Consider the following 24,087-nt stretch of genomic DNA (forward strand, 5'->3'; position numbering starts at 1 on the left):
TATGGTATCCCCATATATGCCAGTTAGCATGACCAAACAGGAGAGAGATGAATGTTCAGGTGGAAGCAGAGGACAACTTTTCTGTGCCATAGGAGGCAGTAGAGATGACAGAGACAATGGCAGTGAAGACAGGCAAATGTTGAGGCAGCAACAACAGAGATTGCTATCAAGGGAAGAAAAGAAAAAGAGAGAGAGGAAGTGAAGCTACAACGATGAAATCACCTCCTCTCGATTAAATTGTTAGATTTTATTTTTTTTATCTTTTTACCATTTCTTTTCAGTTGTCTAGATTTACAAAAACTTGTGGACAAACTTTCCCGATCTGCACGACAACACCTTGTTGGATTGGTAAAATACCGATTGGTACGTAACAATTGCACTAGTTCTTCAAATCTTGCACTGTTATGGGCTTAACATCACACTTAGCAAGATCAAGAGTGGGATCAACATCGTAATCAGCCAAAAAATCTAAAAGAAGAAATATGAAAAATCATAGAATAGTAAAGCATTAGAAAAATTAAATTAAATTAAAAATAAAATATCATATGCTAAAAGATATTTTTACCTTCATAATCCATAAGATATCTATTTCAAAGAATAAATTATATATGGAACTAAAATATTTAAAAAAGAAGATGTATGACATAACAATAAAAATAATGGAGAATGGTTTGTTAAATATAACTAATGATATATTTATTAACAAATAGGATATAATACCATAAGAAATATTAATGTGTTAGAGAGCTATTATGTGTCACATAAAATGATATAAAAATAATCAGCCTTACTTCACCCCATTACTTCCGTAATAAACATGCAGATGAAGTGTTGGGCAATGCTAAGACAAATAAATAATTTAGTTGAAGATAGCATCCATAAAATATCAAGATTCTAAAATACAATTATTTCTACTTTTTCATGATTTTATCTATCATTTATTCCCTATAGAAGTGAGGGGTCAATCTCTAACGCCTTAATTCCTCTACCTAAAAGTGTCTTCTATCAAGCATGTATCGCAATAATAGTGGTAGAGGAAATTTTCTTCTCCTCCAATGGTTACCATTTGTGAACTGCCAACTTTTTCCACTCTTTCTCCCTTTGTCTCCTTTTTCTTTTGAAAAAGTGCCAGAGTTTCCTAACTTAGCTGATTCCCAATATTATAGTTCTAAAATCAAGAAATCAATCAAAATCGAATTGGTTTGCATGATATCAATACAAAGTGAGTGTGTTACACTGAAATCAGCCTATACTGTGAACTATGTTAAACATATCTAGAACACGTTAGAGACTGTCAAGAAGAGTATGAACTAAATTACCAGCACTATTGCTTATTACATCTAGTAATGTGGTCTTAACTCCTTTCATAACTGAAGAACCATTCTTGATGTTTATCTTTTTTTTCTCCTTTATCAGTAAGTGTATAAAGTCAGTTTCCAAATAATATTTTATGGCCAAAAGGTACTGCAGTCAACCATTTGATTTGAACCACGGTTTACAATACCGTACCATACCGTTCGATATGGACAGTACATACCGGTCCGATAGAGGATCAGTACGGGTGGCACATCGATACACCTTAGTGTATCATGTGTCGATACGCTCAGTACAGATCGGTATGTACCATACTGACAGCTGATCGGTACACTGGTACGATACGATATTTAGAACCTTGATTTGAATGATAAAAACCTATTTTACAATGTGAGAAAAAAATAACTCTCTCCAACTAATGTTGACTAATTTATCATATTATTTTGCTCGTCAAATTAAAGAATATATTTAATACCTAAGAGCATGTTGATGATGGTAGGAGAAAAACAAGAATCATGAATGTCTAAAGTAATTCATACCGACAAACCTTCCTCTCGAAAAATATCTCTAGTAGCTTGTAAAATGCCTGTATATTTTGAAGTACCATACAAATCCCTTTTTAGTAAGGCCCACGAAGATGTCGGCTCTATTTGAACCTGAAATCAGCCACCAAAAATAAAAATTTCTTAAACGCTCTCAAACATAGAACGAGGTCAAGAAACATGCAAGATGATTTTGTACGTTGTTTAGTGAAGATGTAAAAAAAACTTTTTTTAATTACATTCTATTCAGAATCCTAACAAATTAGGATTACTTCACTCTTAAAAAGGAAGAATTTTTTTCAGTTATGAAGATTCCCACACTTAAAAGAGAATACGAACCAGTTTTCATAGTGTTAACTATAGCATGATCCCCATGCAGTGAGGAAGCAGTATGCTTGCTAAAACAAAAAAAAATACAGTTCATGGAAATTTGTTATTATAAAATAATCTAGCAAGCGTTTCTTAGTGTTTAAACATAAAATAATCTCTTCTCATCCAGAATATTGGGAACTAGCCTCTGGCAAGCTTTTGGCTGCCTTGAATTGCAATAGATTGATGACGAATGGAAAACACTTAATAGCACAAATGCAAAAGCTCATAAATAAATTCCAAGGCAAATACAAATTGCTGGATAAACCAAAGATCATCCTCTCGTACCGACCACCCCCTATTGGTACCTGGTCAGACCGATATATACTAGTTGGTACATTCCGACACATGGTACATTAGTATGTACCAAAGACTTGAAGAGGAAAGAACAAGAAGGAAGAGAAAGGAAGATAAAGGAAGAAAAGAGGCAGCGGACAAAGGAGGAAGAGGGGCAGAGGAGGAAGCATACCCATCGTTGGCAGCACGCTATCATGGAGCAATGCAATCAAGGTATTTGACGCATACCCATGACGTTTTTCGATATTGTCTTTCCATTGTCTATCGGTGCTTTCGAGTGTTTTCTCTTAAGTAGATTGAACAGGGCACTACTATCACCTCCTTTTTCTGCCCACGTGGGGAGAAGAAACCGAGGTTTCCTTCTCCCCGTGCAAAAAAAGGGCGACGAGGCATGGGGAGAAGAAACTGAGGTTTCCTTCTCGTTGCCTCATTTCTTCTGCCCGCGTGGGGAGAAGAAACGTACACCACCTTGTCGCCTCATTTCTTCTGCCCATGTGGGGTGAAGAAACGTTGCATTAACGAGGTGATGTTTCTTCTCCCCGCGACGTCGTCAAGGCTTCTTCTCCCCACTCGGATGAGGAGAAGTCGTCGACGACGACGAGGCCTCGTCGCCTCAGACGAGGAGGAGGCGACATCTCATCTACGACATTCGGCGAGGGAGGGTGACAATCGATCAGGATCATCGAGGGAGAGCGACGCCGGATCTCCAAGTTCTCCTTTCTCTTCTCCCTCTTCTTTCTTCTCCTTCGACTCTCCCTCACTAATACCACCTTGTCACGGACAAAACTGTAAACGAAGTATTTGATGTAATGCTCATGTATGTCCATGTCTTTCGGTTTTGTTTATGCTTTGCAATTTGCACAGCATGTAAATGGCTGGCAGTAGGCTTAGCAGCCCCATTTTCTTTAGTTTTGGTGGTCGTCTTAGGCTTGCAAATAAAGGTTATGTCATGTGGGCACTTGTGGGGATTTTGATCTATAGTGGACCATTTTGGACCATTTGTTATACGCCCGTTCAGAGCTTGTGAAGTATGTTTGTAATGTGCATTGGCTATGAAATGTTTGCTGAAATGATTGCTTATGGATCCCAAGTGAAATGCTTTCTCTAACCCGTTTTCTCTTTTATAGGTCCTAAGGGACCATAGGAGGTTTCCGGGAGGGTAATCTTCGCGAACGGACAAGCAAGGGTGCAGCATGACTTAGGTAAAACCAACTAAGTGCGTGACAACCTGGTAAACCGATTTAGGGTGGTAACGGGGCGGAAGCAGTCCCAATTGACGGTACCGCCCGATAGCAAGCAGTCTACATATCGATCTGCTGGCGGACTAATACGTACCGCCCAGTACGGGCTGTATTATTCAAAATTAAAATCCTTTGTTTGCATGATATCGTATAAAGGGGAAATAGCCAAAATAATCTCGTTCTCATGTGCCATGGGCTGATTTCTAATTGATGACATTGTGGCACAAAACATCAACTATCTCAACACCTTGGAACCCTTGGGTGGCACCAGACCGAATGGGACTCGGGTTATATGTCTAAAGGATTGTGCAATGTCTTTAGTGTGTTTGTTTTTATACCTAATAAAAGCTAGTTACTTTGTATTGCTTGCGATCTTAGTTATCTTGCCCTTTTCATGCACGACAATGTATTACCTACATGTTTGCCAACCTTTTTTGCTTAGTGACCTTTTCCGCTTAATGTTAGTCCTTTATGGAATAGACTACATAAGACTAATGTCCCGATCCTTGCAAGCAAACAACACTAAGGTGTCATGAGTCTCACACAAACCTATCTAAGGATATGACAAAGTGATATCAGAGCAGGTCAAAAAAAATCGAATTGTCATGGCATGGTAGTGTGGCAAAACTAGCACAACTGCTCAACATGAGGGTGGAATTTACAATATTGTCATACAAGAGGGGAGCAGCAATATGTGATCATTTCAGAAAAAACGAATGAGAATTCGCACGAAAACTAGCAAAGCTGCTCAACAAGAGTGTGGCATTTACAATACTTTCAAGGGCAAGTTGTTAGGACTCTAGCTAGGAGAGTCCTAATTGAGAGGGACATTCTGTTAGGACTCTAGCTAGGAGAGTCCTAACTGAGAGGGACATTCTGTTAGGACTCTAGCTAGGAGAGTCCTAATTGAGAGGGACATTCATGTAAGAGGTTGTTTCTTAGAGAAAAATAAGGAGTTGTAAAGGAATAGGAGTCTTGAGTAGGAGTCATATTAGGAGTTGGTTAGAAGTAGGAGTCTTGAGTAGGAGTCCTATTAGAAGTTAGGGTTTAGAAGCCCTATCAATAGTCATGTATTCCTCTTCTTTTTATAAGCAATAGATGAATCTTTTCTGCAGCCTTTGAGCAGCAACTTGGAGGGAGGAACCCCTATAGAGTTCCAAGGAGGTCGATCCCCAAAAGAGATCAACCCCAAGTTTAGAATCTACAAGGGTTCTAACACCTGGTATCAGAGCAGCGTTCTTGGCATCTCGCTGCCCTTCCACAGCCATCCATCAAGCCTCCACAACCGCCCAAAGCAATTCCCACAATTGCTTAAAAGATCGTCGCCAAATTCCACCGTCATCTCCACCACCACAGATCATCCTTTGATCTCCCCGTGAATTGCAACAGGTTCTGGTTTCCTACCTTACTGCTGCTGCAATTTAGTTATCCGTATTCGAAAATCCAAAAAAAAAAAAAAAATTTGTTCCTATATTGCTGTAAATTTTCATCGTAAGTTGCTGAAATTTTTTGACGAGAATTCTGTTATCGCAACTTACACCAATTTTCTTTCTGTTACTGCCGAAATTTTCTTGATTAAATTGGACATCCTTGCTATCATATAAACTGAGATATTGCTGTCAATTCCCTCCTCAAATCTCTCAAATTTTTTGTGGAGATTTCGTCGAGAAACCGCTGTTTCTTCGACGATAATTCTGCTCTTACAAGACAACACAATTCTGCAGCAAACTTTCACTTATTTCTATCAAACCTATACATGCCTTTAACCCGTCAACAAAAGAGAGATCTTAACATCACAAATTTGGAGTCATATACTATGGCATCTGAGGAAGCAATCAATGCTAAATTTGAAGCCTTTGAGGCACGAATGGAGGATAAGATTCGGAATCTCCTTACCGAATTCAGTTTGGGCCGACCACCAAGCCCGAAGAAATCACATCAAGGAGAGAGCTCTAACCAATCACATCATGCCCAAAGAGATGACTTCCAAGAGAGGGGAGGCTCTATGACCGACCCCAACTATTCGCGCATGAGAGTGAACTTCCCTAGATGGGAAGAAGGAGACCCAATTGGTTGGATCTCGCGCGCAGAGCGATATTTTCGGTACCATAAAACTGCGGATGCATCCATGGTGGAAATTGCAGCTATACATCTTGAAGGGGATGCCATACAATGGTTTGACTGGTTTGAACACACTTATGGAGTCCTTTCATGGCGACAATTCAAAGAAGGACTACTAATCCGCTTCGGACCAACTTATTACGAGAACATTGACGGACAACTAGCAAAGATCCGACAAACCTCCACCATTCAGGAGTACCAGACCAGGTTTGAAAGGTTATCTAATCAAACTCGTGATTGGTCTGAAAAACAGTTATTGGGGACCTTTATTGAGGGCTTAAAGCCGAAGATCCGGGGAGAAGTTAAGGCGCGACAACCTTACACGCTTATGGCAGCCATCTCTTTCGCACGACTTCAAGAGGAGCGATTGAACCATGAAGCCCGGAGGACTAGGATCACTCCACGACCTACAATACTAAAGCCCTCAGCCCCCCCTACTATCAACCGAGTCCCTGCACCGAAAAGGTAAACAAGAGAAGAACTTCGGGAGCGATCTGCAAAGGGGTTATGTTGGCATTGCGACGAGCCGTGGAGCCGCGAGCATCGCTGTAAAAAAGGTAGACTTCTTATGATTGAACCAGTAGAAGAAGAGGTCATTGAACATCTAAAAGAGAGCCTTGAACATGAAGAAGAAGATATGGAAGAAGAGCCACAGCCGACCGACATTACGGTACACGCACTAGCCGGCTACTCAAATCCGCAAACGATGAAAGTTGGAGGCCTTGTTAAACAATAGCCGATCACTGTTCTTATCGACACGGGTAGCACTAATAACTTCCTGAATAGTAAGGTTGCTGCTCGGATGGCACTACATATTGAAGGTTGCAGCAAGTTCGATGTAAAGGTTGCCGACGGCAGAATCCTAAAGTGCGACCAAAGATGCCCGCAGGTGAAACTATTACTGCAAGACCAAGAAATTATCACCGATTTCTTCCTCCTACCAATCGATGACTATGAGGCAGTGCTTGGTATAGAATGGCTGACTACACTAGGTGATGTCTCTTGGAACTTTTCTAAATTAATTATGAAATTCTACTGTAAGGGCAAACAGATCATCCTACGCGGGAAGCGCGGAAGCAACGTTACCACTGTTTCAACCCAATGAATGGAGAAAGTTTTACACAAGGTAAATGGTGGCTTTTTGATGCACCTCCAGCAGCAACCAGAGGGGAAGAAAATAGAAATTGAAGATCAAAATCTTGCCCAATTGCTTACTGAATTTGCCGACATATTTGCTGAACCGAGCGGTCTTCCTCCTTCTCGGCAACATGACCATCGAATTCCAATCCTTCCGGGCAAGCCACCAGCGAACACTCGACCGTATCGATATCCTCACCTCCAGAAAGATGAAATTGAAAAGATCGTAAAGGAGATGCTTGAAACAGGGGTGATTCGGCCAAGTTGCAGCCCCTATTCCTCACCGGTGCTACTTGTACGCAAGAAGGACGGAACTTGGCGGATGTGCATCGACTACCGAGCTTTAAATGGCATCACCGTCAAGGACAAATACCCAATACCAGTGGTGGATGAACTTCTTGATGAATTGAAAGGAGCTCGAGTCTTCACGAAATTGGACCTCCGATCCGGTTACCACCAAATTCGGGTATGTGACGATGACATTCCAAAAACTGCATTTCGCACACATGATGGCCATTATGAATTCTTGGTAATGCCTTTTGGACTCACTAATGCTCCTTCAACCTTTCAAAGTCTCATGAATGATATATTTCAGAGCTTTCTTCGTAAATTTGTGCTGGTATTTTTTGATGATATTCTCGTTTATAGCCCTTCTCTTGAGACTCACTTTCAGCATTTACGGATTGTTTTGACGATCCTTCGGGAGAATACTCTTTTTATTAAGCATCCAAAGTGCAGCTTTCTCCAGCAAAAAGTAGAGTACCTTGGGCATATAATATCAGAAGGAGTGGCGGTAGACCCAACAAAAATTGAGGCAATGCAAGGCTGGCCGAAACCTACAAACGTGAAATTACTGCGGGGGTTCCTTGGACTAACGGGCTACTACCGAAAATTTGTTAAGGACTATGGGAAGATCAATGCACCACTCACTTCTTTACTGAAAAAAGATGCTTTCCAATGGTCGGACAAAGCCTCTGCTGCCTTCGACAAACTTAAAGCAGCCATGACAACGACGCCGGTGCTTGCACTACTAGATTTCAATAGACCCTTCATCATTGAGGCCGACGCATCTGGAGTCGGAATTGGAGTTGTTCTCATGCAAAATGGTCGACCACTCGCATACACTAGCAAGGCATTATCTCCCTCCCATCAAAACATGTCAGTATATGATAATGAGATGCTTGCCATTGTACACGCAGTAACGAGGTGGAGACCCTACTTGATCGACCGGCGATTTCAAATTAAAACTGACCATAAAAGCCTCAAGTACTTTTTGGAGCAAAAGATATCATCTCCTGAGCAGCAAAAATGGGTAACCAAACTTCTTGGATTTGATATGAAATTATTTACAAAAAGGGGAAAGAAAACGTTGTTGCAGATGCACTCTCACGGCTACCTGAACAAGCTAAGGTTTCAGCTATCTCCCTTCCTACCACCGGTCTCCTCAAGGACATTAGGGAAGAATGGAAGAAGGATCCAGAGATCAGCAACATCATAAAAAAATTGGAGGAGGATCCAAGTGCAATAGCCCACTACACCTGGGATTCGAGGGATCTACGCTACAAAGGTCGCATTGTGCTTATACCTGACTCCCCTTGCATCACAATCATCTTGCATGAAATGCACTCCATACCTTCAGCAGGGCACTCTGGATTCCTAAGAACCTACAAAAGAGTGAAGCAAAATTTTTATTGGAGAGGGATGAAAAAAATTATTACTAAATATGTGGCACAATGTGATGTATGTCAACAGCACAAGGGTGAAACTATGGCAAATCCAGAGAAGCTACAACCACTACCCATACCAGACTCAATGTGGACTAACATCTCCATGGACTTCATTGAAGGGCTACCATCTTCCAAAGGTAAAAGCACGATTCTCGTGGTGGTTGATCGACTTACGAAATATGCTCATTTTTGTGCTGTGAGAAATCCCTACACTGCTGCTAGTATTGCCCAGATTTTCATAGAAAATATTGTTAAACTGCATGGGATGCCAAGGTCCATCGTAAGTGATCGTGACAGGATCTTCACTAGTAAATTTTTGACCGAGTTATTTCAGTTACAAGGCACCAAACTCAAGATGAGCACAACGTATCATCCACAAACTGACGACCAAACAGAGGTGGTAAATAGGTGCTTAGAGACGTACCTCCGGTGTTTCGCTAGCGACCGACCAAAAGAGTGGGCGAAATGGCTTCCCTCGGCCGAATGGTGGTATAATACTACATATCATTCATCTACAAAATGTGCCCCTTATGAAGCATTGTATGGTCGACCAGCCCCTGTGATTCCAAAGTATGTAATTGGCTCGGCCAAGGTAGATCAGGTTGACCAAGAATTGATTGATAGGGACAAACTCTTACAATTGTTAAAAGATAATCTCTCTACCGCTCAAGCCGGAATGAAGCAGCAAGCCGACACACTATCACGAACGATCGTCGCGCACCCGCAATAACTCCGTTCAACGAACCGTTCGTCGCTCACACCTGCATGTACAGCTGCTTGACAGCATGTTTTCTCTTGGTTTTGGGTCATTTTGCTTGTAAATATGTAAGTTCGAACAAGCTGCAGCGTTACAAAGCGACCGCTCACCGAACCGAGCAAAACAGCCCCAAAACAGCCCAAAACAACTCCGTTTTCGCGTGCCGCGGGAGGGTAGCGGAAAACTGCCTCCGCTCACCAAAATGTCAGCCATCTCAGACCCCTAGAACCACCCGGGTGGCACAGGGCTGGATGGGGCTTCGGTTATATACCGGGCATTGAACTCCCTTTCGTAAGTTCGCACGTGACCTTTACGGGAACTTGTCTTCGCGCCCGAGACCAGGTGAGCGGCTGTTTGTAGGCTTGCAGCTGTTCGTTCATCCTTGAAAGCCTTGTTTTTCTCCCTCTCCCTCTTTTCTCTTGTGCACACAAGGTGTTCATCGAATTGCTTGTAAAGCTTCCCCTTTTCGCGAGACTTCGGGACTTGTCCATTGCTCGTTCTTTTGGACTAACCAACTTTCTCTTTTACAAGTCCTTCGGGACCTGCGAGAGGTTACAAAGTGGGCTGATCCTTGCGGAGCAATATCGCAAGGGCGAAGCGCGACTTAGGCAACGCAAGCTAAGTTCGCGTCTTTGCCACAAGGGTAACTCGCGACTTAGGCAACGCAAGCTAAGTTCACGTCTTTGGCCGCAAGGGTGCCTCACGTCTTAGGCAATTCCAGCTAAGGTCGTGACATTGTGGTATCAGAGCCAGGTCAAGCACTTTGAGCGAGCAGCGAACGAACTTCGCAACTTCGCCATGGGAAAGCATCGTGGCGAATCAAGCAGGACGGGGCAAGCCGGACCCTTGCCCCAAGCAGCCGTAGGTGGGCTGCATGTGCACACTCGCTCTCATGCTGTTGGAGCCGCTCAAGAGGAGCGCGGCAGCGAACAGGATGAGCGAGAAGTTGGCTACTCTCCGCGAGCGGAGGAAGCGCAATCTGGTGCGCTAACTGGGAAAAAGAGTCATAAGGAGAGACTCACGACGGCGAAAACCCTCCTGGATGTTCTGGAAGCGAGCATGGAGGAACTCTACCATGGCCAACAAAGACTTGTTGGGGTAGAGAGCTCGCAAGAGGAAGCGGAGTCCAGGATCGACAAGGTCGAGGCCCTAGTCGACCGACTGTCTGATGACACCAAAGACTTCGTGCAACACTTACAGGATGTTGTGGCGGAACTCACTGCAAAGGTGGCCATGCTCACAAGAACACTAAATGCGGGAGGAGGCAACACCCGCGTTGCACCGCCACAAAATTTGAGGGCACCTGAGCCTCATGGATATGGAGGGGCCAGAGATGCCAAAGAGCTCGAGAACTTTCTGTTCGACATGGAGCAATACTTCCGAGCTACGAGGCCCGATTCTGAAGATACCAAAGTTTCTATAGCAACAATGTATCTGAACGGAGATGCGAAACTTTGGTGGCGAACTCGTTGGGAGGAGATCCAACAAGGTCGGTGTCGAGTCGACACATGGGAGGACTTGAAGCGGGAGTTGGAAACTCAGTTCCTATCGGAGAACACAGAGTTCCTCGCAAGAAGGAAGTTGAGACAACTCCGCCAAAGTACCACCATCCGAGACTATGTGAAACAATTTTCTGCACTAATGCTGGACATACAGGACATGTCCGAGAAGGACAAGTTGTTCAGCTTCCTCGATGGTTTGAAACCATGGGCTCAACAGGAGCTAAATCGAAGGAATGTTACCGATGTGGTCGGGGCAATTACTGCTGCAGAAAGGCTCACCGACTTTGTTTCCTCTGAAGACCCAGCAAGAAGGAAACAATCTTCAAGCAATCGCCCTCCAAAACATTCTCGAGGGAAGGAGCTCGGGGGCAAACAAAAGAAGAAGAGCTCCCACAAAGGGCCGAACCCGAAAGGCAAGGCCTCAAAACCTGGAGGATGCTTCTTGTGCGGAGGACCACACATGGTAAGGGAGTGCCCACAAAAACAGGCACTCAATGCTTTGACGGCTTCCATTCACCCCCCCCCCCCCCCGATCGGACAAGGGCAAAGCTGTTGCTCTTAGTTCGAGCAGTTCAGAATCCAGCAGCGACGACAAGGAGTCGCAAGGACCCCGAATGGGAGCAATGCGTTTGTTAAACGCTATGCGGGGTCAAGTGGGGGAGAACATGAAGACGAAGGTACAAAAAGCAGGAAGTAGTGAGCTGATGTATGTGGACATCAAGCTGAATGGCCAAACGACCCGTGCAATGGTGGACACGGGCGCTACCCACAACTTCATAGCCGATCGAAAAGCACAGCGACTTGGGTTGACCTTCGAGAAGAGCCCAAGCCGAATGAATGCGATGAACTCGGAGGCCAGGCGAATCTCCGGGTTGGCGAAGGGAGTCCCTATCAAAATCGGGACTTGGAGCGAAAACACCAACATGATGGTCGTGCCACTGGACGACTTCCAAGTGATTCTTGGAATGGAGTTTATGCACGCGGCAAAGTTGGTGCCGATGCCGTTCTTGAACTCCCTATGTATGATGGGAGGCGATGACCCCTGCGTGGTTCCCGTCTCTCGAAGAGGAACTAAGGAGCCCCAACACATTTCGGCATTACAATTGAAGAAAGGGGTGCAAAAAGGCGAGTTGACATTCGTGGCTACTATGAAGCTAGAGCCACTCAACGAGGAGGCCATTCAAGAACCTGCTGTGGTGGCGAACATCCTAAAAGAGTTCAAAGATGTCATGCCACTCGAGTTGCCGAAGAATCTTCCACCACGCAGAGGCGTGGATCACAGTATCGAGCTGGAGCCAGGAGTGAAGCCTCCAGCGAGACCACCCTACCGCATGCCCCCGCCAGAGTTGGCAGAACTCAGGAAGCAGTTAGGTGAACTGCTAAGCGGTGGTCTCATCTGCAGCTCTAAAGCACCTTTCGGAGCTCCAGTTCTTTTCCAGAAGAAACAAGATGGGAGCTTCCGATTATGCGTCAACTACCGAGCCCTCAACAAAGTAACAGTGAAGAACAAGTATCCCATCCCGCTTATCGCGGACTTGTTCGACCAATTGGGCAAGGCTAAGTATTTCTCAAAACTCGACCTTCGGTCGGGGTATTGGCAGGTGCGCATTGCTGAAGGCGACGAAGCGAAGACTACTTGTGTGACCAGGTATGGAGCGTTTGAGTTCTTGGTGATGCCTTTCGGCTTAACCAACGCTCCGGCCACATTCTGTACTCTCATGAACCAGCTATTCAAGGAGTATTTGGATAAGTTCGTGGTCGTCTACTTGGACGATATCGTCGTCTACAGTCAAACGCTCGAGGAGCACGTCAAGCACCTTCGGGCGATTTTCAAGGTTCTCAGGGAGAACACTTTGTTCGTGAAAAGGGAGAAATGCTACTTTGCTCAAACTGAGATCTTATTCTTGGGGCATCGAATCGGTGATGGCTCCATTCGGATGGATAAGTCGAAGGTGCAAGCAGTTGTGGAATGGCAAACTCCAAAGAAGGTGCCAGAGTTAAGATCCTTCCTTGGTTTCGTCAATTACTATCAACGCTTCATAGCGGGATATTCGAAGCGGGCAACCCCACTGACGGAGTTGCTGAAGGAGCAACCTTGGAAGTGGTCGGACAAATGTGAGATAGCATTCCAAGATCTGAAGGCTGCTGTTCTGGAAGAACCGGTGCTCAAATTGCCAAACTATGAAGAGCCCTTTGAAGTCCATACAGATGCTTCGGACTTCGCTATTGGGGGGGTACTCATGCAGGAGAGTCATCCGGTGGCCTACGAGAGCCGCAAACTCAACGAGACCGAGCGGCGGTATCCAGTGCATGAGAAGGAGATGACAGCAGTAATCCACTGTCTACGAGTTTGGTGACACTACCTCCTCAGGTCGCGATTTGTGCTGAGGACGGACAACATTGCCCTGAGCTATTTCCAAACTCAGAAGAAGCTCTCCCCAAAGCAAGCGCGATGGCAGGACTTCCTGGCTGAATTTGATATGGCAATGGAGTACAAGCCCGGGAAGGCGAATGTCGTGGCCGATGCGCTGAGTCGGAAAGTGGAGTGCGTGAATGTCGTACAACTGGAGGGCAGAGGCCAAGCAAGTCAGTTGCACTCCAACTTCCTTTCCCGAATCAGGGATGGACTGTATAGTGATCCCCAGGCAGTTATCCTGATGCAGCTCATCAAAGAAGGCAAGGCACGACGATTTTGGGTCCAGGAGGGACTTGTTTACACAAAAGGGAATAGGGTTTATGTTCCCCGAGTGGACAATTTAAGGCGTGAGCTCTTAAAAGAGTGTCACGATTCCCTTTGGGTTGGACACCCAAGCATTCACAGAATGTTGGCTCTCGTGGAGAGGGCCTTCTACTGGCCGAAAATGGGGATTGATGTGGAGGAATATGTTCGAACCTACCTTACTTGCCAACAAGACAAGGTGGAGCAGCAGAAGCCGGTGGGACTTTTGGAGCCGTTGCCCGTACCAGAAAGGCCGTGGGAGAGCATTTCTTTGGACTTCATATCAAGCTTGCCACCTGTAGGGGGACTCGGATCGATACTCGTGGTGGTCGATCGGTTTTCAAAGTATGCAACTTTCATCGCTGCTCCCCTACACTGTTCAACAGAAGAGGCGGCCAGGCTGATGATGAAGGATGTAGTGAAGTATTGGGGAGTCCCGCACAATATCATTAGTGATCGAGACGCTCGGTTCCTAGGACGATTCTGGACCGAGCTATTCAAATTGTTGGGGTCAAAGTTATACTTCTCTACAAGCCTCCACCCCCAGACGGATGGCCAGACTGAAAGAATAAACTCGCTCTTGGAGCAATATCTCCGGCACTACGTGAGTGCCAATCAACGAGATTGGGTGAAGCTGTTGGACATTGCCCAATTCTCCTACAACTTGCAGCGGAGCTCTGCATCCAACAAGAGCCCCTTCGAAATTATCACAGGACAACAACCGTCGACTCCGCACACCATGGCAATTGGGTATACTGGGAGTAGTCCATCAGCCTATCATTTCGCAAAGGAGTGGCATCGAAATGCAGATATTGCGCGGGCTTACTTGGAGAAGGCGGCAAAAAGGATGAAGAAGTGGGCCGACTTGGGAAGACAACCGCAAGAGTTCAAAGTTCGCGATTTGGTGTTGGTAAAGCTCCAACCAGCATCACTCCAATTCTTTAGGAACAGAGTCCACAAAGGATTGGTGCGCAAGTATGAAGGGCCCTTCCCAATTATCAACAGGGTAGGCAACGTCTCTTACAAGCTGCAGCTGCCGGCGTGGTTCAAAATTCACAACGTTCTTCACGCCAGCAACCTAAAAGCCTACCATTCGGATCCGCAAGATACTTCCCGAAGTGTTCCAACTCGGCTACCTCCCATCACAGCCTCCTACGAGAAGCGAGTGGAAACCATTCTGGCGGACCGCAAGATAAAGCTACCCAACGGAGCTGAGCAGACAGAGTACTTGGTGAAGTGGCGAAAGCTTCCCCGAACTGAAGCCAGTTGGGAGCCTAAAGACGCCCTGCGACATGAAGAAGAAGTCATCAACAACTACCAACAAGCGTCGACGAGGGCGTCGACAGTTTAAGTGGGGGAGAATGTCACGAACGGTCGTCGCGCACCCGCAACAACTCCGTTCAACGAACCGTTCGTCGCTCACACCTGTATGTACAGCTGCTTGACAGCATGTTTTCTCTTGGTTTTTAGTCATTTTGCTTGTAAATATGTAAGTTCGAACAAGCTGCAGCGTTACAAAGCGACCGCTCACCGAACCGAGCAAAACAACCCCAAAACAGCCCAAAACAGCTCTGTTTTCGCGTGCCGCGGGAGGGTAGCGGAGAACTGCCTCCGCTCACCAAAATGTCAGCCATCTCAGACCCCTAGAACCACCCGGGTGGCACAGGGCTGGATGGGGCTTCGGTTATATACCGGGCGTTGAACTCTCTTTCGCAAGTTCGCACGTGACCTTTACGGGAACTTGTCTTCGCGCCCGGGACCAGGTGAGCGGCTGTTTGTGGGCTTGCAGCTATTCGTTCATCCTTGAAAGCCTTGTTTTTCTCCCTCTCCCTCTTTTCTTTTGTGCACACAAGGTGTTCGTCGAATTGCTTGTAAAGCTTCCCCTTTTCGCGAGACTTCGGGACTTGTCCGTTGCTCGTTCTTTTGGACTAACCAACTTTCTCTTTTACAGGTCCTTCGGGACCTGCGAGAGGTTACAAAGTGGGCTGATCCTTGCGGAGCAATATCGCAAGGGCGAAGCGCGACTTAGGCAACGCAAGCTAAGTTCGCGTCTTTGCCACAAGGGTAACTCACGACTTAAGCAACGCAAGCTAAGTTCGCGTCTTTGGCCGCAAGGGTGCCTCACGCCTTAGGCAATTCCAGCTAAGGTCGTGATAGACAAAGTGAAAGAGAATTTTCAATGGGAGATTGGGTTTATCTTCGCCTACAACCATACAAGCAACTCTCTATCAACACTCGAGCCTCCATGAAGCTATCCCCACGTTTTTATGGGCCCTATCATATCACAGAGCGTATTGGAGCCGTGGCGTACAGACTTAAATTACCTGAGGATGCCAAAATTCACCCTGTCTTCCACGTATCATGCCTAAAGCCTAAGTTGGGAGAACACGAGTCACCCCAGATCCAACTGCCCAACACAACTGAGGATGGAGTTATTCAAGCCCAACCACAAGCCATCCTCGATCGCAGGATCGTGATGCGTCGCCGACATCCATCTACCGAAGTACTAGTGCATTGGAATAATCTACCACTTGAAGACGCCACATGGGAACCATATAAGGAGCTGAAGACCAGATTCCCTGAGTTCATGGAATTTCAGCCTTGAGGACAAGGCTGATTTGAAGAGGGCGGGTCTGTTACGACTCTAGCTAGGAGAGTCCTAATTGAGAGGGACATTCTGTTAGAACTCTAACTAGGAGAGTCCTAATTGAGAGGGACATTCTGTTAGGACTCTAGCTAGGAGAGTCCTAATTGAGAGGGACATTCTGTTAGGACTCTAGCTAGGAGAGTCCTAATTGAGAGGGACATTCATGTAGGAGGTTGTTTCTTAGAGAAAAATAAGGAGTTGTAAAGGAATAGGAGTCTTAAGTAGGAGTCATATTAGGAGTTGGTTAGAAGTAGGAGTCTTGAGTAGGAGTCCTATTAGGAGTTAGGGTTTAAAAGCCCTATAAATAGTCATGTATTCCTCCTCTTTTTATAAGCAATAGATGAATCTTTTCTGCAGCCTTTGAGCAGCAACTTGGAGGGAGGAACCCCTATAGAGTTCCAAGGAGGCCGATCCCCTAAAGAGATCAACCCCAAGTTTAGAATCTGCAAGGGTTCTAACACAAGTATGGGAATTGGTGACGTGTCGTTACTTATGCAAACACTACATGCGAATAAGGAATGTCTAGCGACCAACTCTCACTGAAAGTGAACACTCCTAAATCGCCAAGCTATAAGGGTGCTCAGGATGCTAAGGAGTTAGAAAACTTTCTCTTTGATACGATTCAATATTTCAAAACGACCCAATCCCAAATAAGAAGATTATAAAGTGTCCTTAGCGACAATGTATCTAATCGGTGATGAAAAAAATGGTAGTGTACATGTGAAGAAGAAATGTAGCAAGGTCATTACAAAATTGACACATGGGAAGCCTTGAAGAAGGAATTCTAAACTCAGTGCATGCCAAAGATTAAAGAACACAAATTCATCAAACAACTAAAGTTGTGACAACTTCACCGGATCTTGACAATTCGAGATTATGCTAGATATCCAAGAGATATGACCAAGTAAAACAAACTTTTTTGCTTCCTTGATAGTCTGAATAACTAGGCTCAACTGGAGAAGCATCATCAAAATGTTCCTAAACTAACAAGTGCTTAGTGTCGCGAAATCTGATGTCTTTAGTGTGGTGGACAACATCTAATGATGGAATGCCCGCAATGACATGAGATGCTCAATGCCCTTACACCTTCTTTCCCTTTGGAAGAGGTCAGAGCATATCGCATGAGAGATGTGCATTTGTTGAATGTATCACGAGATGAAGCCCAGGAGATGCCAAAGCAGAAACTAAAGAAGAAGACCAACTCTTCAACCTCATGTTTGTCGAAATTGAGTCGTGACGAAGAATCATCACAATGACCTTGAATGCACTAAGTGGGGGAGCAATTAAAGGCAATGCCAAAAGAGGCTAAGGCATGTGACAACATGTTGATGTCCATGAACATCAAATTGAACAGATTGAACGAGAAGGTGACTCACACATAAGTGGACATAGAGCCACAAACAACCTCAAAGTAGATCGAGAGGCAAAAGAGTCTGAGTCATATGAAGGTAGTCAATTCGGAGGCAAAGCCTCTTTTCGAATTGTCAAAGGGAGTCAACATCAAGATTAGAGATTGGAGCAGGAGCACCAACTTCATAGCGCTGCCCTGTGACAATTTTTATGTCATTCTTGTGGTGGAGTTTCAGCGTGAGGCCCTGTCGTTCTTGAATTCTTTCTTTCTAATGGACGATGACTCTTCATGCGCAGTGCCACTTTCGAATAGTGCTTCAAAGGACATGCGTATACTCTTAGTCATGCAAGTAAAGGAGGAATCAAGACGGAAAGATAAGAGATCCCACAATAATGCAGCTAGAGTCAGAAGGCCTTAGTGCGAAGCAATGATCCATTGAAACGAACACTCTTGAAGAATATGTTGATTTGCTAACAACATAGTTACCAAAGCCCTTTCCAGGATGATACAAGGTGGAACGTCAATTCAAACTCAATGAAGGAGTCAAAGATCTCACCGGCCATCCACAATGGGCATCATTCTGAAAGTGGAAGAATCTCAAACAACAGACTGTCAAAGCTTATCTTTACTCATGGGTATCTAGATGCTTTCAAGGGGCGAGATCGAATGAGCGATGATCAATACCAAGCAAACAATCAAAAAATCAAAGTTGGCAAAAGACCTTACAACAAGCAAATGATGATGGCCACACCAAAATCTTAGTCTAATTGTCTGATTGACAGAAGATTGGATGGGAAATGCTTCCTAAGCCACGTGTGCAAGTGCTGCTAATAAAAAGAGGCAAGGTACTAAAGCCCTTTCCAGGATGATACAAGGTGGAACGTCAATTCAAACTCAATGAAGGAGTCAAAGATCTCACCGGCCATCCACAATGGGCATCATTCTGAAAGTGGAAGAATCTCAAACAACAGACTGTCAAAGCTTATCTTTACTCATGGGTATCTAGATGCTTTCAAGGGGCGAGATCGAATGAGCGATGATCAATACCAAGCAAACAATCAAAAAATCAAAGTTGGCAAAAGACCTTACAACAAGCAAATGATGATGGCCACACCAAAATCTTAGTCTAATTGTCTGATTGACAGAAGATTGGATGGGAAATGCTTCCTAAGCCACGTGTGCAAGTGCTGCTAATAAAAAGAGGCAAGGTACTAGGCTGGCCTCGACTCCAAGAGCGACTTGGCTACCTAAGAACTTGGACGAGAAAGTGTCATGCTAAAGGTCATGAATATCAAAGGATAAGACATAGTACCATAATGACATGTCTTCCAAGTGTCGACTCAACTTGTGCTCTTGAGACGAGAATGCAATTTCGACCACAAATGGGACATGAACGATCCCAAGCTATCATATAAACAATAAGGGTGAGACTCAACTCAGGTTCGAAAAACAATTTCTGTACTCCTAAAGTGTGATGGTGAAGAGTGGGCGAAGTCAAGTAACCATCTTAAAGTAAAAAAGTACAAGCTGAGAAATTTGGATAAAGCAATCAAAGTAACCCAATTCTTCTCACCTATGCAATAGAGCTCTGCATCAATTGGAGGTCCCTTTGAAGTGCTTAGAAGCCAACAACCATCAACTCCTCACTATTGGGTGATCGACTATACCAAAGGAATATGTCCGTGTACTATCCTTTTATCAAGTTAACTCAAAAGGGGATAATGCAAACCTACTTGGACGAGATGGTGAAGGATCCAAAGATGTGATGGCAAACTTTGTGGGACAAGGCCAAAGACTCTTCAAGTTCTATGATCTAATGTTGGCAAAGTTCCAACCAATCAAGCTCTAGCAAGGTGACACCTTAAAGGCGCTTAAGCATAAGTGTAAAGGCTCTTCTCTTGCCAAGCAACAAATCCATAAGATCTGGAGCTATCACGTGATGGGAAAAATAGCCAAAACAACCTAGTTCCCATATGTCACGAGCTAATTTCTAGCTAATGACCTTGCGGCATGAAATGTAAGCTATCTCGACACCTTGGAACCCCATTAGCACTAGGTCGAATTGGGCCTTGGTTATGAGAAGTGGTATGTCTTTAATGTGCCCACTTTCTGTTCTATGAAAGCGCTAGGTGAATATTGGGCATGCACCTACATTCGGAAGACCCTCTATCTATGAAGCATGGACACACTGGACTTAGTGGCATATCCATGTCCGACACATGTCGACCATGGATTCGTCGTCGACAAGACTGGGCACGTGTCAAATACGAGATGACATGTCAGACTCTTTCTCACCATGAGCAGAGCAACGACATCATAAAACCAGGATTTCTCACCACGAGCGGGAGGCATCCGAAATCCTTCATCATGGATTCCAAGAGGATTAACATTAAGTACCTAAACACCCGACCAAACCCCTCTTCCTCACCGGCTACCCTTTTTCCTCGCCGTGTTGTCAAGCCCTCCGCCCCGAGCCTCCTCTTCCAACATGCACTGTTGTCACACTATTGGACCCTCCCCCCCAAGCTTCCCTCTGCTACAACCATGTTGTCGTCACGTCGTCGAACCCTCCATCCTGATTCCCTCTCTATCGCAACCCCGTTACCGTCGCCCTGCCAAACCCTCTGCCCCGAGCCCCCCTCTGTCGCGACCCTGCTATCGTTGTGCACTCTCGAGCCCACAATGACTTCACCAGCATCGGGCAAACCATCTTCCTGAGTAATGTCCAGCAAAGCTTCTTCCTCAGCAACGTCCGACATCCAACGAAGGTAAATTAATTTTGTTTATATTTTTTTACAAAAAAAAACACTTATTAACACATTATTAACCTTTTTTATTTTTTATTTTTTTAATATAGGTTTTATTACTGCTGATTAAATTGTTAACATTTTATTAACCTTTTTTATTTTTTTCTTTTTTAATCTGGGTTTTTTTACTATTAATTAAATTGTTAACATATTATTAACCTATATTATTCTTTTAACCTTTTTTTTTACTGCTGATTAACTTGCTAACATATTATTAACCTATTAATTAACCTATTTTAGAATATTATTATTATGTTTCAGATTTTGCATTGTCTTGAAAAATAGAGAGAACCATTGTATTGTTAAAGATTTTGCATTGTTTCAGATTCTACATAGTTATTTTTGGCTAATAGATTAATTAGGTCATGAATCTTTAGATTTAGATTGATATTTAGATTTAGATTATTTTAGTTATTTAAATTTGTGTGATGATACTTATTTATTCATATTACTGAGTCTATAAAATTTAAATATATAAATACTATAAAACATGTTAATCAAATATTATATATATATATATATATATATATATATATATAAAACAATGTGTGCCGTGTCCGTATCCTAATTTTTTTAAAAATGGCTTGTCACAGTGTCTGTGTCCGTGTATATGCTTCTTAACCCTCTGTGATTGTTCAGCCCATTTGCAGGAGCTTTTTGTGCCTAATAAAAGCTAGCTGTTTTGTGTTTCTTGAGATCCTAGTTATCTTGACCTTTTCGTGCATGACAATGTTATATTACCTGGGGGTGGTCTGCATACCGATTTATGTCTAAACTGGTACATGTCACCCGTTTGATATTGTTATGAGTGAAACAATGATCAATGGGATAAACAACAACCTAAGGATTAGAAAAATAGTATAATAGCAAACATACAAACCTTATTTAAAATGGATAGCAGTTTAAGCTATTAGTTACAAATACTAAAATTTGACAAAGAAAAAATAGATGAAATTTCAAATATCCCCACTCTCTTGAAAAGGATTCAATTGAGATAAGTAAGCTCTCAACTTTACATGCACATTGTGATCACACTAGTGTTAGAAAAAATCTTTCATATGTATATTATTTGGAAAATATAGCAAATGAGAAGCAGGTATACAAATAAGCAAGGAAAATTAATTTTTTAGTCTGGATAATGCATCATTGTTAATAGTTCCCGAATGTTTTCTAAGATTCTAATTGCAAAGCATCAAACATACATCAAAGAAATAGGAGAAATAGGAAAAAGGCACCAAGTTCTCTTTTTATGCTGATTAAAAAGAATTTTGATCATTGTGATCGATCAAGAAACCATTTCTTGTAAAGTAGAAAGTGCAATGCCCACAAATGAAAATTACCATTCAACCAGGATGAGTAAAAATCATTTTCTGAGTACAAGGTCCATATGCAGAAACAGCTTCCACTTAATCTACACATAACAAAAATAAGCTAACTCCAATAATCAAAATACTTGGATACTCTATTTTCATTTCCAAATAACAACCCTTTACGGGATATCATAATAAAATTAAGAGTTGTTCTCATATCGGATGTTGTCAAGAATTTAGTAGTCTGGCTTTAACCAGGTATATGTTCGATGTAAAGTTTACACACACCCAGTTAAGAAAGCAGAATAAACAGTACTAATATAATAGCATTAGAACACAAGGGACCATAGTACAAACCACCACCAGACCAGCAAAATAACCTCTCTCCTGCTGGGAAACAACCTATCATACCAAATCTTCTGCCCTTTACACAAACCTTAGACCTACATTACAGCGATTCTTTATAATATGAACTAATTTTCGTTCACGCTAATTCTTTCAAACAGAGAAAATTTTGATTATAAGAAAAATCGCATCACAGAAACAAACTGAATGCATAATAAAGAACAAAAAAAGGTAAATCCACCGAAACGGAGACGCACCTGAAACCTAATCTTGATCACATCCAACGGCGAAGTCACCGTCCTGGAGATCCCACCAGAGACGGCGCCGGCCAGAGAATCGACCAGCGCTCGCTTCAACTGCCCCGGCTCCTCCATCCACCACGAATACCTAAAGTCCCCTAGAGCCCCGAAAAGGCACGGAGCAAGAAAGTGGAGTTCCACGATCAAGCGAGTTGGGATATGACGGGATCGCCTCGGACAACAAAAGAAGAGGCGATGCACGTGAGGGATTTGGGGTTCGAGACGAGGCGAAGAGACAAGACACCACCGCTGGAAAAGGGCAAATAAAGGAAAAAGATAGGCCGAGAGACGGCTTGTTGTTAGTATTTAATAGAGACCCGTTCTTTTACTCGCCCGGTTTTTATTCGTCTCTTTTTTTTTCTTTCTTTCTTTTGTCGAACTTTGGAAAGTCAAATAAATTCCACGCGGGGTTGGGTATGTGATTCAGATGGGTCGGATGGTTTCGGTCAAGCTAAGTATCCCATGTACCATCTTGGACTATATTAAGGCCGGTCACAACAGATTGGGTCCCATCCGACCCGATCCGGCCCTCCATAGCGGATATAATCTGGCAAATAAGTATATACTTGTTTGAACCAATTTGTTTATTAGTTTAGTTTATTTGAAAAAACTGAACTAAAAATGAAATTTTACATATATCCTTTGATTCAAAATCTTAACCTTGAATGCAGTTTTTTAAAAAGTTGAAAACTAGAAGAAAACTCTTGTTCGATTTTTTTTTGTTACAAATATCGAGAAGTGCATTTACTCTTATTTAGAAAGTTGAATAGATAAGATAAATACAAAAAGGACATAATTGAAATTTTATAAATTTATAGGGGTAAAATGCAGCCTGCCATCATTGCAGGCAAGTCGCTTGTGCGTAGCAATTGTTGCTGCACACAGTTGCAGCCGCAGGCGACCGATCGCACGCAAGCAGAGCCGCTTACGGCATGCAAGGGGCGACGTCGGCACTCGCGGGTGCCGCTTGCGGGCATTGATTATGGCATTTTCAGGCAAAAGATAGTTTTGCCCCTTAGTATTTTAGAAATTTCATATTCTATCTTTCTATCCAAATTATAAAAATATCTCTCATAATTCAAAAATGTTTCTACATGTCCCTGATTTTCAGAAAATATTAATTAATTAAAAATTTTAATTAATTATTATTTTTATTATTATCTAATATTCCTATAAAATAATATTTACATGTGATGTATAATGTGTTGATGGATGATCATAAACCGTGTGATGTGTGTACTTGTGATTATTATTATTGGGGCATACGAGTCTCTATTTTATTTCTTGTTTATTGTCGGGCATATGTACCTATAATTAAGTTGTAATCACACGAGGAAGTATAGTAGGAGCATGGATGCGATAGCGGGACCCACGAGATGGACAATCGCGATGCATGGAGATGAGTCGAGATGTCGATAGAACCGATAAGGACGAGATGGATGATCACAGGGCATGAAGATGCACTACTACACACATAAATCTTGATGTGAGTAATTAGGCCCACTAGCTTGGGTCTGATCACATTAGGTTATGGTCCAAATCATATGGTGTGATTGCTCATGTAATATATAATTACTTATACACCTACTATATATGTATATA

General features: G+C 43.4%; 1 protein-coding gene across 2 annotated transcripts in view; it reads right to left on the reverse strand.

Annotated features, from left to right (window-relative positions):
- Positions 1-22,753, reverse strand: part of LOC135650942 (mitochondrial thiamine diphosphate carrier 2-like) — an 81,629-nt gene extending 58,876 nt beyond the window's left edge. Inside the window, exons 1-3 of one of the 2 annotated variants that reach the window (XM_065170666.1) lie at positions 22,444-22,752; positions 8,607-8,685; positions 1,862-1,970 (exon numbers count right to left, since the gene is read on the reverse strand). In XM_065170666.1, coding sequence (XP_065026738.1) covers positions 1,862-1,921 — 60 coding nt within the window. In that variant the 5' untranslated portion in view covers positions 1,922-1,970; positions 8,607-8,685; positions 22,444-22,752. Of the gene's footprint in view, positions 1-1,853; positions 1,971-8,606; positions 8,686-22,443 lie in introns of both variants that reach the window. The other variant, XM_065170665.1, reaches the window with a different exon arrangement.
- Between the last annotated feature and the right edge of the window lie 1,334 nt (positions 22,754-24,087).

This window comes from Musa acuminata, chromosome BXJ3-10, assembly GCF_036884655.1.
Source record: "Musa acuminata AAA Group cultivar baxijiao chromosome BXJ3-10, Cavendish_Baxijiao_AAA, whole genome shotgun sequence".
In the NCBI taxonomy this organism is placed as follows: domain Eukaryota; kingdom Viridiplantae; phylum Streptophyta; class Magnoliopsida; order Zingiberales; family Musaceae; genus Musa; species Musa acuminata.